The following is a 14,347-nucleotide window of genomic DNA, read 5'->3' on the forward strand; positions in this document are numbered from 1 at the left end:
TGATAGCATTAGAAATTTAATTGAAAAGGACCATGTGTTTGCCTTTTAATTGATATTCACTATGGTTTTCATCTCCATCAATCTGTTTGGCAGGTTGTCAAAACTGGTGGGACTCCTAAAGTTCCAGATTGTTTTCAGCGAACCCCTAAAAAACTTTGTATCCCAGAAAAAGCTGAGATTCTTGCTGTGAATGTTGACTCCAAAGGTGAGTTTTCATTTTCTTCAAGTAGATGTTTCTGCATATCTTTCTTAATGTAGATGATTGCTGTAAGCTTTCTGTAGATTTATGGTCACATGCAAAATATTTCCAAATGTTAAGTATGTGTCCATTTTCCAGGAGTCCATGCAGTGCTGAAAACTGGTAACTGGGTAAGGTACTGTATCTTTGACCTGGCCACAGGCAAAGCTGAGCAAGAGAATAACTTTCCTACCAGTAACCTGGCTTTCCTGGGGCAGAGTGAGCGCAATGTGGCCATCTTTACAGCAGGACAGGTGAGATGGGCTCCTGGATAGCTGCTGTATTTTTATTTTAACTGGTCGCCTACTTAAAAGCTAAATATTTTTTCCAGGAGTCTCCCATCATCCTCCGAGATGGAAATGGCACAATCTACCCTATGGCCAAAGACTGCATGGGTGGCATTCGAGATCCCGATTGGTTGGACCTGCCACCCATAAACAGTCTGGGAATGGGGGTGCACTCTTTGGTCAATCTCCCGTCTAACTCCACTATTAAAAAGAAAGCTGCTATTATTATTATGGCTGTCGAGGTAAATATCGCCCCATAAGTTGAGTTTTAAAAAAATAACCAATAACTAGTTTATCTCACTCTTTCTAATAAACCAAATGGTGATGCTGTTTCATTGGTTGTAAGTGCTCACAGAGGTGTTCTGCCATTTTTTAGAAACAGACGCTGATGCAGCATGTGCTGCGTTGTGACTATGAGGCTTGTCGGCAGTATCTGGTGAACCTTGAGCAGGCATTCCTTTTGGATCAGGGTAGCCAGGCGCTCGGAGCTCTTCTAGGCCACAGATGTGATGGAAACCGCAACATCCTCCATGCGGCCGTTTCTGTCTGCTTCCCTGTCAGTAACAAGGAAACCAAAGAGGAGGAAGGTAACGTACCAAGTTTGGGTGCCTGACTTAGCTGTGCTTTGTATTGTTGATTGTTGTCCTGGGAATCTGCCTCATGTAATTTCCTGTGGACTGTCTTCTTCAACTTAATTGAGCAAGTTGTTTAATTTCAGAGGCTGAAAGGTCAGAGAGAAATACATTCGCAGAACGTCTGTCTGCTGTGGAGGCGATTGCCAATGCCATCTCTGTGGTGTCAAGCAACAGTTCGGGAAATAGGACGGGCTCCTCCAGTAGCAGAGGGTAATCATTTTTGAGTTTTTATTTGCATGTTTTCTTGGGGGGGGGGATACAGATATGTTTATCCAGAAAATTGAATTTTGCAAAATTTAAGATAAATTAATTTCCGTGCTTCTCATGTTTTACAAACGTTTTCTTCATTAATACAGAAACTCAAGCAGAACTGATAAAGTACTGTGTTTTGTCTACAGGCTTCGTCTAAGAGAGATGATGAGAAGGTCTCTCAGGGCAGCAGGTCTTGGCCGCCATGAATCTGGTCCATCATCCAGTGACCATCAGGATCCTGTTTCTCCACCCATTGCTCCACCAAGTTGGGTGCCTGACCCTCCCCCAATGGACCCTGGTGAGTATATTGTAACAAGACAGCAGACGTGGTGGAATATATTAACAACTTTAAGGGAATTTATTTGCAATTAATATTCTAGTAATAATTTAATATGTAATCTACAGACGGTGACATTGACTTCATCTTAGCACCAGCTGTTGGTTCACTCACCACTGCCTCCACTGGTACAAGCCAGGGACCCAGTACCTCCACAATACCAGGTATACAGCATCTTAATCCTGCGTTATTAGAAGGTTATAGAGGAAAAACTCAGTATCTATGTATGTTGTCTCTTATTCTGTTTCTTGCACTTTAATTGGCTGTATCCCTTCACTGATATCTCATTTAAATACAAATTTTTCTTCTGGCTCTTTCGAAATGTGACATGTACACAATATTTGGACAGTAGGACGTGTCAGCGAGCCTCACAAATTGTGTCTTGGTAATTGTGACTTGATGTCAGCTGATTTGTCACAGACCTGGCCCCATTTCTGCTACCACAACATTTGTCTGCAAGATGATTAGTATTAAAATCTCGTAGTGTAAACCTGACTTACATAATCAGAGCTTAATACTTTGGCATGTTTGGTGTCTATGTTTTGTGTGTGTGCAGGGCCGTCCACCGAGCCATCTGTGGTTGAGTCTAAAGACAGGAAAGCCAACGCCCACCTTATCCTGAAGCTGATGTGTGACAGTGTTGTTCTGAGGCCACATCTACGGGAGCTGCTCTCTGCAAAGTATGATTCAATTAAGCTATTTAAACCTACTTAAATATCTTATTTTGTCTAGATTGCTTTCAAAGTGCTGATCTCTCGCTTGCATGTTGTTGCTATCATTTGACAGGGATGCCAGAGGAATGACCCCATTTATGTTGGCTGTCAGTGGGAGAGCCTACCCAGCAGCTATTACTGTGCTTGAAGCTGCTCAAAAAATGGCCAAGGGTAAGTTAATTAGTTTTGTGCTAATCTATTAAAGGGAGGTTTCACACTGATCACAAACTGTGTTGTATTGTCCTGACATGTTGCAGACATGGAAAAATAGAGCCAAAAGTGATTAGATAATAGCTGGAACATTGGAGGTTATCCATGAGTCAATGTAAATCCTGACCTATTTTGCTGCCCTCCTTCCAGCAGCTGGCTTTCCTGTCTAACCAACATTTCTCTGTTTCTATACTTTTTTTTTTCCTTTTCCTTAAATGTCTCATACACAGTGGGTGATCCTGGCATTGCCGAGAAAGAGGATGCAGACTCTGTGTTCATGGAAATGATCTGTCCATCTGGAACCAACCCAGATGATTCTCCACTGTATGTTCTCTGCTGCAACGACACCTGCAGCTTCACTTGGACTGGAGCTGAGCACATTAACCAGGTCAGCACTGAATTTTCTCCTACCGTTGGAGAAAATGTTGTATCACTATTTTTACATTTGGAGCTGACGTTTGTTTCTAGAGCACATAATGTTTCATTGAAACTTAACTCAGTGACATTTTTCAGGACATATTTGAGTGTCGAACATGCGGCTTGCTGGAGTCTCTCTGCTGCTGTACTGAGTGTGCACGAGTCTGTCATAAAGGACATGACTGCAAGTATGTATTAGCTTTAAGTTTTTGGAATTCTTGTGTCTTTTTCCATCTTAACTGCTACCTATCATTCTTATTTTTGGCATATTTGATATAAAAATGATTTCTGTTTGTTTCCAGGCTGAAAAGGACCTCTCCCACAGCCTACTGTGACTGTTGGGAAAAGTGCAAATGTAAAACACTGATAGCCGGTCAGAAAGCTGCTCGGCTGGATTTGCTGTATAGGTTACTTACAACTACAAACCTGGTCACTACACCAAACAGCAGGTAAGAATCACCTGCTCTTTGCACTAGAATGTAGCTGTATTTGGCAATTTTGCATTAGTTGTTTATAATTGGAGAGTGAATGTTAGGACTTTTGGTTTAGAGGTGGGTATTTTGATTAACAGTATGCCTGTTTACTTTGATTTGTATGTAAAAAGTGATGCATCTGTCTGACTTGTGTTTTTATTTGCAGGGGAGAGCATATATTACTGTTCCTGGTGCAGACTGTTGCAAGACAAAGTGTTGAACACTGTCAGTACAGACCACCACGCATCAGAGAGGACAGGAACCGCAAGGCTGCTAACGCTGAAGGTCGGCTCACTTCCACGCTCTCATTTACTCCCCTTTTTAAAAATCTGTGCAGCAGCTTTTGTTTTTTTCTAAAAACCTCTAACATATTCTTCTTACAGACTCTGATATGCCAGACCATGACCTTGAGCCGCCTCGATTTGCTCAGCTGGCTCTGGAGAGGGTCCTACAGGACTGGAATGCCCTGAAATCTATGATCATGTTTGGTTCTCAGGAAAACAAAGACCCGTAAGTCTCACAACAGGATTGTAATTTGGTTGGTAGGCATGCACAAAGCTCAACATTGGTGCTTTATTTTTTTTTTTAAATAGAAAACATGCTGCCTAATGTGCAGTGACTATTAGTTTGTGATGGATTTTAATAGGAGTTGATTGAAAGGGGTACAACTCTTTTTTTTTTTTTCCTGAAGGTTGCATCACTAAATTGTGTCTTTGAAATTATTAAAGCCCTTTAAGTCAAGATGGCATGGAAAAATCACTTGTTCTTTAACAAAGCTTTTTGAAAATTTAACTACTGACTGTGTTTCCTACACACAAACCAATGTGTGGCGCAGCGCCACAGAATCAACTGCTAGCACCACAGATTCCACCCCCCTCCCCAAAGCCTCTTTTGTCACTGCTGCACAAAGACAGATCATCAGTTTTATCAGTATTTTAATATTGAGCTAGAGATGATGCAGAACAACTTATAGAAGTACATTAGAAGTACATTACATGCGTTTACTGACCTTTGGACATGTGATGTTTACCCAAGGGAAGATCGGTTAACACTAAATATTTGTAAGCATTGGCTCTTTCTGTTTATGCGATACAGTAAAAACTGGCATATTTCAGTCTTAACTATGAATTTTGATTAAACATGATTTATTTGTAAGCTGTCATTAATCTGATTAAAAATCACTTGACAGCCCTAAAAAAAGAAAATTGTTCCATTCATTCATAGCGCTCTTTCTCTCCATCATTCTCGCTCGCACACACACAGAGCTAGAACAGGTGAGGTGGAAACATATTCATTCTTAGGTCTCTCTCCTCTTAAAGAACTTAGAATTAAGATTGAACTGAATAATTTCAAATGCATCTTGTAGCTTTAAAAATTCTCAGCAGGTGACTGAAGAACAATCGATTAGCACACAGCTGTATGTCTAATATGGCAGCTCAAAGTGTGTGTTTGAGCATCGCCCACTGCACACATTTTCCATACATCCCGATGACTGACTCCACCCACCACCATGACACCGCACACTTCATTCCCTCACCAGCGCCAGGGAAGCTCCAAAAATTGCTACCTGGTCTGTGGAAAACACCGACTGAAAGATTTTTCTATTCCCATCATAGACACCTTGATTAAATCAGAAATTCAGAGCAAACTTAAGTTACCATGGTGATCGTTACAGGTTAAAAAAAAATTAGTCAATCAGCCTTTGGGCTTAGTTTACTTTGCTGACCTTATTATTTTTGCTTGCCGATGTGTATGCTGTGTGTGCGGATTGTTTGCATTACACAACTTTTCTAGGCTTCTCTTGTTTTGGTTGTGTGTTGGCATTTTATGCAAAAATAATACTTTTGTTGTAACATGCGCTACTCATACTGATTGCAGACTTTTGCATCAGTTTTTGTCAACATTTTTGGAAGCAAGATGGCTAATATATAAATACTTTATGTTACTTTAAACTTAACACTGTTTAACAGTTTGATGTGTAACGGCCTTTATTCAGGCTTGTGTACTTTCTGTATTTTCTAGACTTAGTGCCAGCAGCAGAATTGCCCACCTCCTGCCGGAAGAGCAGGTCTACTTGAATCAGCAGAGTGGCACCATTCGCCTTGACTGTTTCACACACTGCCTCATTGTCAAGTGTGCTCCTGACATCACTGTAAGTCCTGGTGTTTTTTGTTGTTTTTTTTTTTTTTTGTCCTGTGCGTACACACTGTATGCAGACTTGCTTTCCCTGGGGGAAAAAAATGCCAATAAGTTTTACCCCTCTTGTTGCATTTTACTAATTTTTGATTACTCCTGAAGTTTCTGACAGTTTTTCCTTCTGTGTTAGTTCATAGACACTTTACTGGGTACTCTGATAAAGGAGCTCCAGAACAAGTATACTCCTGGCCGGAGAGAAGAGGCAGTCAATGTCACGAGGAGGTTCCTGCGCTCTGTAGCCCGAGTATTTGTTATCCTCAGCGTGGAGATGGCATCATCCAAGAAGAAGAAGTAAGAGCACAAATTATAGATGATAATAAATTCATAGGTCTAGACATTCTCCTCATTCCTTAAAACCAAGTATGTATATTGGTTGCCATGTTGACAATGCTTTTTCACACACATGGATCTTCCTTTCCAATCATTGATCTACATAAAACCCAAATAATATGTCTGCATGAATAGTCACATTAAATATTGTGGCTACAAGTAATCGTGGGCTGGTACCGTTTCCTTTTGTAAGAAATGCTCCAGTTTGATTTGTGCTAAAGGAGAAAAGAGACAGTTCAGAAGCCCATTTCCTGATCATTTATACAGTTAAACTATAAATCTTACTTTAATATTTACGTGCAGTTTTAATTAAATAAATAAATAAAAAAAACGGTCTGAAACCTTTTTTTTTTTTGCTTTACAAGTTACTAGAACAACTCCAATACGAACACATCCATGCACAACATGCTTAACCATTACAAACCAACTTTTTTAACATGGTTTTTCTTATTGATACATGCACTAACTCTGTCTTCTTCTCAATTCCTTTCACTTAGCAACTTCATCCCGCAGCCCATCGGGAAATGCCGGCGTGTTTTCCAGGCTCTGCTCCCCTATGCCGTGGAAGAGCTATGTAATGTGGCAGAGTCGCTGATTGTTCCAGTGCGAATGGGTATCGCAAGACCTACTGCTCCTTTTACTTTGGCCAGCACCAGCATTGATGCAGTCCAGGGCAGCGAGGAGCTTTTCTCTGTCGAACCACTGCCTCCCAGACCTTCTCCTGACCAGTCCAGCAGGTTGGTCGAGTTAAAAAAAAGAAGCTGTTGTTTTTACATTGTATTAGTGGATGTCCACATACAGCTAGAGGAAACTTGGTAGCAACCATGTGTAGACAAGTGAGATTAAAGAAATAGCTACGTTTTTCAAACCATTTAATTATTTAAAAAACCTTCGTTGGAAAGAAGGAGCTTTTTTTTTATTTTCCTTTATTTTTGTTGTAATGACTCAGGGCTTGTTTAATCTGTTTTCCAGCTCCAGCCAAACGGCGGCTTCTTACATCATCAGGAACCCCCAGCCTCGGCGCAGCAGCCAGTCTCAGCCTGTCAGAGGACGAGATGAGGAACAGGACGATATCGTATCAGCAGATGTGGAAGAGGTGGGTCCCATCATTATTGATTAAATCTTTAAGACCAAAATTAACTTTGGATCTGAGTGAAATGGACACCACTCGCATCTTAAAACTGAACCCAGACAGTTTTTTTCCTTTTGCATTTTTGTTACTGTTTTTACTGGTAGAACGTACAGGTGAAACAAAAAAATTAGAATATTGCGTAAAACTTAATTTATTTCAGTAATTCAACTTAGAAGGGAAAATATATAGACTCATTACATGCAAAGTAAGATATATCAAGCATTTATTTATTATAATTTTGATGATTATGGTTTACAGCTTATGAAAACCCAAAAATCTAAATCTCAGAAAATCAGATCACATGAAATCAATATAAAAAGAAAAGTATTTGACCATGACCATTTGAAGAATATAATCATGCATATAAACTCAATACTTGGTTTGAGCCCCTTATGCATGAGTTCCTGCCTCCATGTGGCGGGGCATGGATGCTATCAGCCTGTGGCCCTGCTGGGGTGTAATGGAAGACCAGGATGCTTCAATAGCTGTTTTCAGCTCTTCTGCATTGCTCGGTCTCGTGTCTCATCTTCCTCTTGGCAATGACATATAGATTTTCTACGGGTTCAGGCCAGGAGAGTTTTCTGGCCAATCAATTGAACCAGTCATTGAACCAGGTTTTGGTTCTTGTGGCAGAGTGGGCAAGTGCCAAGTCCTGCTGGAAAATAAAGTCAGCATCTCCAAAAAGCTTTTCTGCAGAAGTAAGCATGAAGTACTCTAAAACCTCCTGGTAAACGGCTGCGTTGACTCTGGACTTAATAAAGCCCAGTAGACCAACACAGCAGATGGCTCCCCAAATCAACACAGACTGAGGAAACTTCATGCTGCACTTTGTCTTGGATTGTTGCCTCTCATTTTCCTCCACACTTTGGGACCTTGATGCAAAATCAGTTCATCAGAAAAAAACACTTTGGAGCACTGCTCAACAGACCAGTTCACTTTTTCTTTAGTCCAGGTAAGACGCTTCTGACATCGTGTTTTGTTCAGAAGCGGCTTGACAAGAGGAAGTCCAGGTCCACGATCTGTCTGTGTGTGATGGCTCTGGAAACACTAACTCCAGCCTCAGTCCACTCCTTGTGAAGCTCCCTCACATTTTAGAATGGCCTTCACCTGACAATCTTCTCCAGCTTTTTCTTCCACATTTTCCCTTCCACTCAACTTTTTATTGATGTGCTTTGATGCAGCACTTTGAGAGCATCCAACTTCTTTTTCAGTTCTTTTTAAAGCTTTCCTTCTGTCAGGTCAGCAACCTTCCCCATGATTATAAATTCTACTGAAATAGACGGAGAGACGATTTAAATGCTCAGGAGTCCTTTGGAGGCGTTTTAGATTAATTAGCTGGTTAGAGTGTGGCACTTAGAGGCGACAACATTGAACCTTTTCACACTATCTTCATTTTCTGAGATTTTTATTTTTGGGTTTTCATAAGCTGTAAACCATAATCATCAAAATTAAAACAAACACTTGAAATATCCTCACTTTGCACATATTGAGTTAATATATTGGTTTCCCCTTTTAAGTTTAATTACTAAAGTTTTTTGCACAATATTCTAATGTTTTTGAGTTTCACCTGTATAGTTATAGTTTGTGGTTGTGTTAACTTTGTCTTTTGTCTCAAGGTTTTCAGCTGGAATCTGATTGTTTATTTCTCAGGTTGAAGTTGTGGAGGGGGTCGCGGGCGAAGAAGACCATCATGACGATCAGGAGGAGCAAGGGGAGGAAAATGCTGAAGCTGAAGGGCAGCATGATGAGCATGATGAGGATGGTGAGATGAAACCTGCTTTTTCTAAGAATGCAATGTAACTTGCCACAGAAATAACTTCTTCAGCTACTCATGAGGTGCCATGTTTTCTTTTTTTTCTGCTTTCAGGAAGTGACATGGAGTTGGACTTGCTGGCAGCAGCTGAAACAGAGAGTGACAGTGAAAGTAATCACAGCAATCAGGATAATGCAAGTGGCCGCAGGAGCGTGGTCACAGCAGCAACTGCTGGCTCTGAAGCGGGTTGGTCAAAAGCTGCTTTCTTTTAGCACTAATGCAAGATCTAATTTAAAATCCCTTACGCTAGAAATACTCCCTTCAGTTTCTTAGCTCTGCTCCTTTTTAAAGCTTATTTTTAGGGAAATTCAATCTTCATCATAAGTTTTTCCAGTTTTTATAAGACTCCCAACAGCTTATTAAAAAGAAATTGCATAGATGCACTATGGATTTTTTTACAGTCTAAGTTAGCTCTTTTCATAGTGCTTAACGGGCAACATTTGGGGATGTGGGGATTTGTATTAGGAGAGCTAATGATACAGCAGACAAAATGGTCCCTGGCTGAATACCCAATGTATTTCATTTGCAGGCAGTAGGGTGTCCTTGGCATTTCCTATTTTTGGTATGAGCTCCTCTTTACTTCAATGCATACACAGATGTCAGGGCAAGAGTGAATTTGGAAAGTGCATACACAGTTTCCTTTCAGAGTTCCTTCAGTTCGTTCTCGTCTCACATGTCACTGTTACCGTGTCTCATTTTTTAACTGTGTCCCTCAACACAGGTGTAGTCTTGTTGGTTTTTCACACAAATAACAAACTAATCAACTTGTTGCTTTTCCAGAAAGTGTGATTTTTTTTTTTGTTTGTTTCTGTCCTTGGTTATGTAAAAATTAGTATCTCCTACTAAAAAGGTTTTGTTTCAGTATGTTGTGTCAAGAGAGGCATTACTGTTTTTTTTTTTTATCTTTCTAGAGAATATTTTTTACCTGGAAAAAATTTAAAGAACCTTCATGGTACTTATAAGTGATCAGCAGAGAATGCAGCTGATGTTTTGACTTGGTGCCTCATAGTATTCACTGTCATTTAACAGTTTTTTGTTGTAGTGGTGTGACTTACTAACCTGCATTTCTGCCTGTATGAATCCGGTTTGGAAGCCTAATGACAGTGAAGTAAAGGTGAACAGGCAACTCATTAAAGTTACCTTTTTTTTTCTTCTTTTATTCATCCCTTCTTTTTCCGACTGAAGGTGCCAGCAGCGTCCCTGCCTTCTTTTCAGAGGACGACTCCCAGTCCAACGACTCGAGTGACTCAGACAGCAGCAGCAGTCAGAGCGATGATGTTGACCAAGAGACGTTTCTGTTGGATGAGCCACTGGAAAGGACAACAAGCTCCTCCCATGCTAACAGTGCAGCCCAGGCTCCTCGCTCCATGCAGTGGGCTGTTAGAAACACCCCCAGCCAAAGGGCAAGTGGAAGTGCTCCCTCCAGCTCTTCAACAACAGCTGGTCAGTAAACCAACTCGAAACATGAGCGTTTTCAGACTGTGAAATGGAGAATATAAACTGTACCTGTTATGATGGCTGTCTTCCACACAGCAAGCTCCACGGGCCTGATATATATTGACCCTACCAACCTGCGACGCTCCAGTGCAATCAGCTCCAGTGCTGCAGCGGCAGCAGCGGCTCTGGAGGCCAGCAGTTCCAGCAGCTACCTGACGTCCGCCAGCAGCCTCGCCCGTGCCTACAGCATTGTCATCAGGCAGATTTCAGACCTCATGAGTCTCATTCCAAAGTATAACCATCTCGTCTACTCCCAGTATCCTGCTGCTGTGAAGCTCTCCTACCAAGATGCAGTCAACCTGCAGGTAACAGATAAGTGACATATTCCACTGCTACATAGAGAGATGTTTTTTAAAAGTCTTGAACACTTTGTTTTTTTTCTTTTTCTTTTTGCAAAAGATTTTTTATTCACAAAACATTTAGCAACCATTTTATTTTAAACATGTTTATAAAGCTTCCAGAGCCTTTCTTTAGTGTTAGGCCAATGCAGTTATGAAAAGACCAACCATGGAAAATCACCTTATTTAAGGGAATAAATTTAAAAAAAAAAACTCATAAGGAATACTTTATTATTATTATTGTTGTTGTTGATGATGATAATGATGATAATAATAATAATAATAATGGATTAGATTAGTGATGGTAAGCTACATGTGTAGCCACAGCTGCCCTGGGGCAGATTGACAGAAACGTGGCAGCCAGTCGGCCTCTCCAACCACCATCAAACATTCATCCACATTCGTACACCAGCGATGCCAACACTGGAGGCAAGGAGGGTGAAGTGTCTTGCCCAAGAACACAGCGACAGATGACTGGGAATCAAACTGCCAACCTTCTGCTTACTGGATGACCCACTCTACCATCTGAGCCACTGCTGCCCTTAATTCTTCAACAATCAGAAATACAGTTCCTGTAAAACACATAAATTGTACTGTACTTTCATTATGTTTTACTTTAAAATCTGACCAGATTATGACTTGTCCTGTTTGTTGTGTGAACTAGAACTGTGTGGAAGAAAAGCTCATTCCCACCTGGAATTGGATGGTGTCCATCATGGATTCCACTGAGGCTCAGTTGCGATATGGCTCAGCCCTGTCATCTGCTGGAGACCCCGGTCACCCCAGTCACCCCCTCCACGCCTCTCAGCATTCAGCACGCAGGGAGCGCATGACTGCTCGAGAGGAGGCTAGCCTTCGTACTCTGGAAGGCCGCAGGTATAATTCCTCAATTTATTTCTAACACTAAGCCTTTTCCACAACTTTGCCCTACGTTTCTTGCTCAGACCAAAGGATGGAATGGGACTTTTTTGTATATATATTTAAATGAACAAAAAAATAAAAACACCATTAGAGCCAACGCTTTGCAATCCTGATTTATTTCAAAATAGTTTGCTCCATACACTCACCTGCTTCGTGTTTCTTTCAGGAGAGCGGCCACACTGCTGACTGCTCGTCAAGGCATGATGTCAGCACGGGGTGACTTCCTGAACTACGCCCTGTCTCTGATGCGCTCTCATAATGACGAACATTCTGATGTACTCCCTGTCCTGGATGTGTGCTCGCTGAAACATGTGGCCTACGTTTTCCAGGCACTTATCTATTGGATAAAGGCTATGAACCAGCAGACCACCCTGGACACCCCACAGATGGATAGAAAGAGGTAAACGGGGGTAAAAAGGCAGCATAATTGTGCAGTGTATTAGTTGTAAACTAAATAAGTCATCTTTATAATAATCCTAATCTTGACCAATCGTTGAATTACACTTCTTTTAGAATACATACAAGACTTAACATCTTTATCAACTTTCAGGAATCGAGAGATTTTGGAACTTGGTTTGGACAATGAGGATTCGGAGCATGAGAACGATGAGGACACCAATCAAAGTAAATAAATATACTTCTATACCATATAATATATGCTCAAGCATTTAATATGTTGGTTAAGAATAGGTTTGTTTTTTTCCCACTTCAGGTTCAACTCTGCAGGACAAAGATGAGGACCCAGTTCCAGCTGAGACGGGTCAGAACCACCCCTTTTTCCGCCGTTCTGACTCCATGACCTTCCTGGGCTGCATCCCTCCCAACCCCTTTGATGTTCCACTGGCGGAGGCCATTCCACTGGCAGACCAGCCTCATCTGCTGCAGGTCAGAATTTCAGCCATGTCTCTGAAGCTATTTACTCCTGATATGAATATAGATCCTGGTTAATCCCATCTCAAAGTCTGCAGCTTTTATTGCACGAGTACACTCGATCAGGACATAATCCTGTTTCATTGTCCACAAAGTAATAGAAGTGTAACATTGCTCTCGTCGTTTGTTGTAGATTGAAAAATAAATACATGAATGAATTTGCACTTTCAGTCAGTCATAGAGTGTAAATTATTAAGTGGAATAAAAACAGGCCCATTACATTCTGAATTAGGTCTTTTGACAGCAGCCATGTGATGAATTAGACTGAGGAATTCCACAACGGCCAGACAGAATTTCTAAAATGCAGTAAATCCAGTCATCAGCCACGTTCTTGTTCCTGTTCTTCAGACATTTCAGTCGGGGATGGAAGTACTCTCAAATGACAAACAATCTGGCATAAAATCAAACATGTATCAGTTTCTTTGACTGAAAGATTTTTGATTGTTCTGTCCAGCATAAGTTTGACGTTAGAACAAGTTGATCTGTTTTCTGTTCCCAGCACTCGTAAACTATATCTGTAACTATTTAAATGCCATTATATTTTGTTAATAGCCTAAAGTCTCCCTGTGACTTCAACTCCATTTTGCTTCTTCTCCACCAGCCCAATGCCAGAAAGGAGGATCTGTTTGGGCGTCCGTCTCAGGGCTTGTACTCTTCCTCTTACATGACAACCAAAGGCCTGGCTGAGGCAAGCATGGACAGGAACTGCCTGGAGGTAAACATGGGCTCCTCTCTACCCTCCTCCTCTCAGGTATATCACCCATCTTTACAGGACAAACTCGCTGGATAGTATTTTTTTGTGTGTGAACAGTCATTTAAGTGTAGATATCAGGACATAATCTGTGTTCTGAGTCCCATTTCCATTCTATCATCATCATCACACTGCCATTGTTGGGACATTACTAAAGAAAATCTTTGAACCCTGCTAAAACAGATCCTGCCCACGAAGATGTCTTACTCAGCCAACCTGAAAAATGTCATGAGTATGGAAACGGGCCAGCGGAACGCTGAAAACCAGTCACTGGGAGAGCAGGAGATGGAGACTTCGAAACCAGGCCCTTCACCTCATGACCTTGCTGCCCAGCTGAAGAGCAGCCTGCTCGCTGAGATAGGCCTTACTGAGAGTGACGGTCCTCCTCTCCCATCATTTAGGTAGGCATTAGGCAGTCACGTGGCTGAAGGTAAATAAAGTGAATAAGTTGATCCTTTGCAGCACCCTCTGAACTGGTTGTAATTTTGTTTTTGTAAACAAAAACGGGCTTGAAATTAGTTTAATGAAACAAATACTGGTTGTCCTCTGTCTATCCAGGCCTCACTGCAGTTTTATGGGGATGATGATCTCGCATGATATGCTGCTGGGCCGCTGGCGTCTGTCGCTGGAGCTCTTTGGCCGTGTCTTCATGGAGGATGTAGGAGCTGAACCTGGATCGGTAAATCTTACTTTTAGATTAAGCTCATTTAAACTTGCCAAATATAAGTTGCACTTATTTTATATATGTCTTATGTATTTGTGTGCATCATATTGACACCTATGTGTCCTGCAAAAAATGGCACAACTTGCTCCTCGGATGTGTTCATGACCTGGAAGTGAATAAGGAAGAAGTTTGGGTAAAGCATCGTAAACAACT

General features: G+C 41.3%; 1 protein-coding gene across 6 annotated transcripts in view; it reads left to right on the forward strand.

Annotated features, from left to right (window-relative positions):
• Nucleotides 1-14,347, forward strand: part of ubr5 (ubiquitin protein ligase E3 component n-recognin 5) — a 31,953-nt gene that overhangs the window by 13,019 nt on the left and 4,587 nt on the right. For 4 of the 6 annotated variants that reach the window (XM_041988114.1, XM_041988117.1, XM_041988115.1 and 1 more), the window contains 29 exons: nt 94-205; nt 338-492; nt 570-767; nt 902-1,112; nt 1,244-1,370; nt 1,559-1,710; nt 1,818-1,913; nt 2,306-2,429; nt 2,536-2,633; nt 2,903-3,060; nt 3,186-3,277; nt 3,392-3,538; nt 3,729-3,847; nt 3,946-4,072; nt 5,585-5,714; nt 5,889-6,049; nt 6,586-6,825; nt 7,061-7,184; nt 8,871-8,982; nt 9,088-9,219; nt 10,219-10,476; nt 10,567-10,835; nt 11,533-11,744; nt 11,956-12,189; nt 12,340-12,413; nt 12,502-12,674; nt 13,321-13,470; nt 13,654-13,871; nt 14,029-14,149. In XM_041988114.1, the coding sequence (XP_041844048.1) occupies nt 94-205; nt 338-492; nt 570-767; nt 902-1,112; nt 1,244-1,370; nt 1,559-1,710; nt 1,818-1,913; nt 2,306-2,429; nt 2,536-2,633; nt 2,903-3,060; nt 3,186-3,277; nt 3,392-3,538; nt 3,729-3,847; nt 3,946-4,072; nt 5,585-5,714; nt 5,889-6,049; nt 6,586-6,825; nt 7,061-7,184; nt 8,871-8,982; nt 9,088-9,219; nt 10,219-10,476; nt 10,567-10,835; nt 11,533-11,744; nt 11,956-12,189; nt 12,340-12,413; nt 12,502-12,674; nt 13,321-13,470; nt 13,654-13,871; nt 14,029-14,149 (4,524 nt within the window). The remainder of the gene's footprint in view (nt 1-93; nt 206-337; nt 493-569; nt 768-901; nt 1,113-1,243; nt 1,371-1,558; nt 1,711-1,817; nt 1,914-2,305; nt 2,430-2,535; nt 2,634-2,902; nt 3,061-3,185; nt 3,278-3,391; nt 3,539-3,728; nt 3,848-3,945; nt 4,073-5,584; nt 5,715-5,888; nt 6,050-6,585; nt 6,826-7,060; nt 7,185-8,870; nt 8,983-9,087; nt 9,220-10,218; nt 10,477-10,566; nt 10,836-11,532; nt 11,745-11,955; nt 12,190-12,339; nt 12,414-12,501; nt 12,675-13,320; nt 13,471-13,653; nt 13,872-14,028; nt 14,150-14,347) is intronic. The other 2 variants (XM_041988119.1, XM_041988118.1) reach the window with 1 other exon arrangement.

Source organism: Melanotaenia boesemani, chromosome 6 (assembly GCF_017639745.1).
Source record: "Melanotaenia boesemani isolate fMelBoe1 chromosome 6, fMelBoe1.pri, whole genome shotgun sequence".
Lineage (NCBI taxonomy): Eukaryota > Metazoa > Chordata > Actinopteri > Atheriniformes > Melanotaeniidae > Melanotaenia > Melanotaenia boesemani.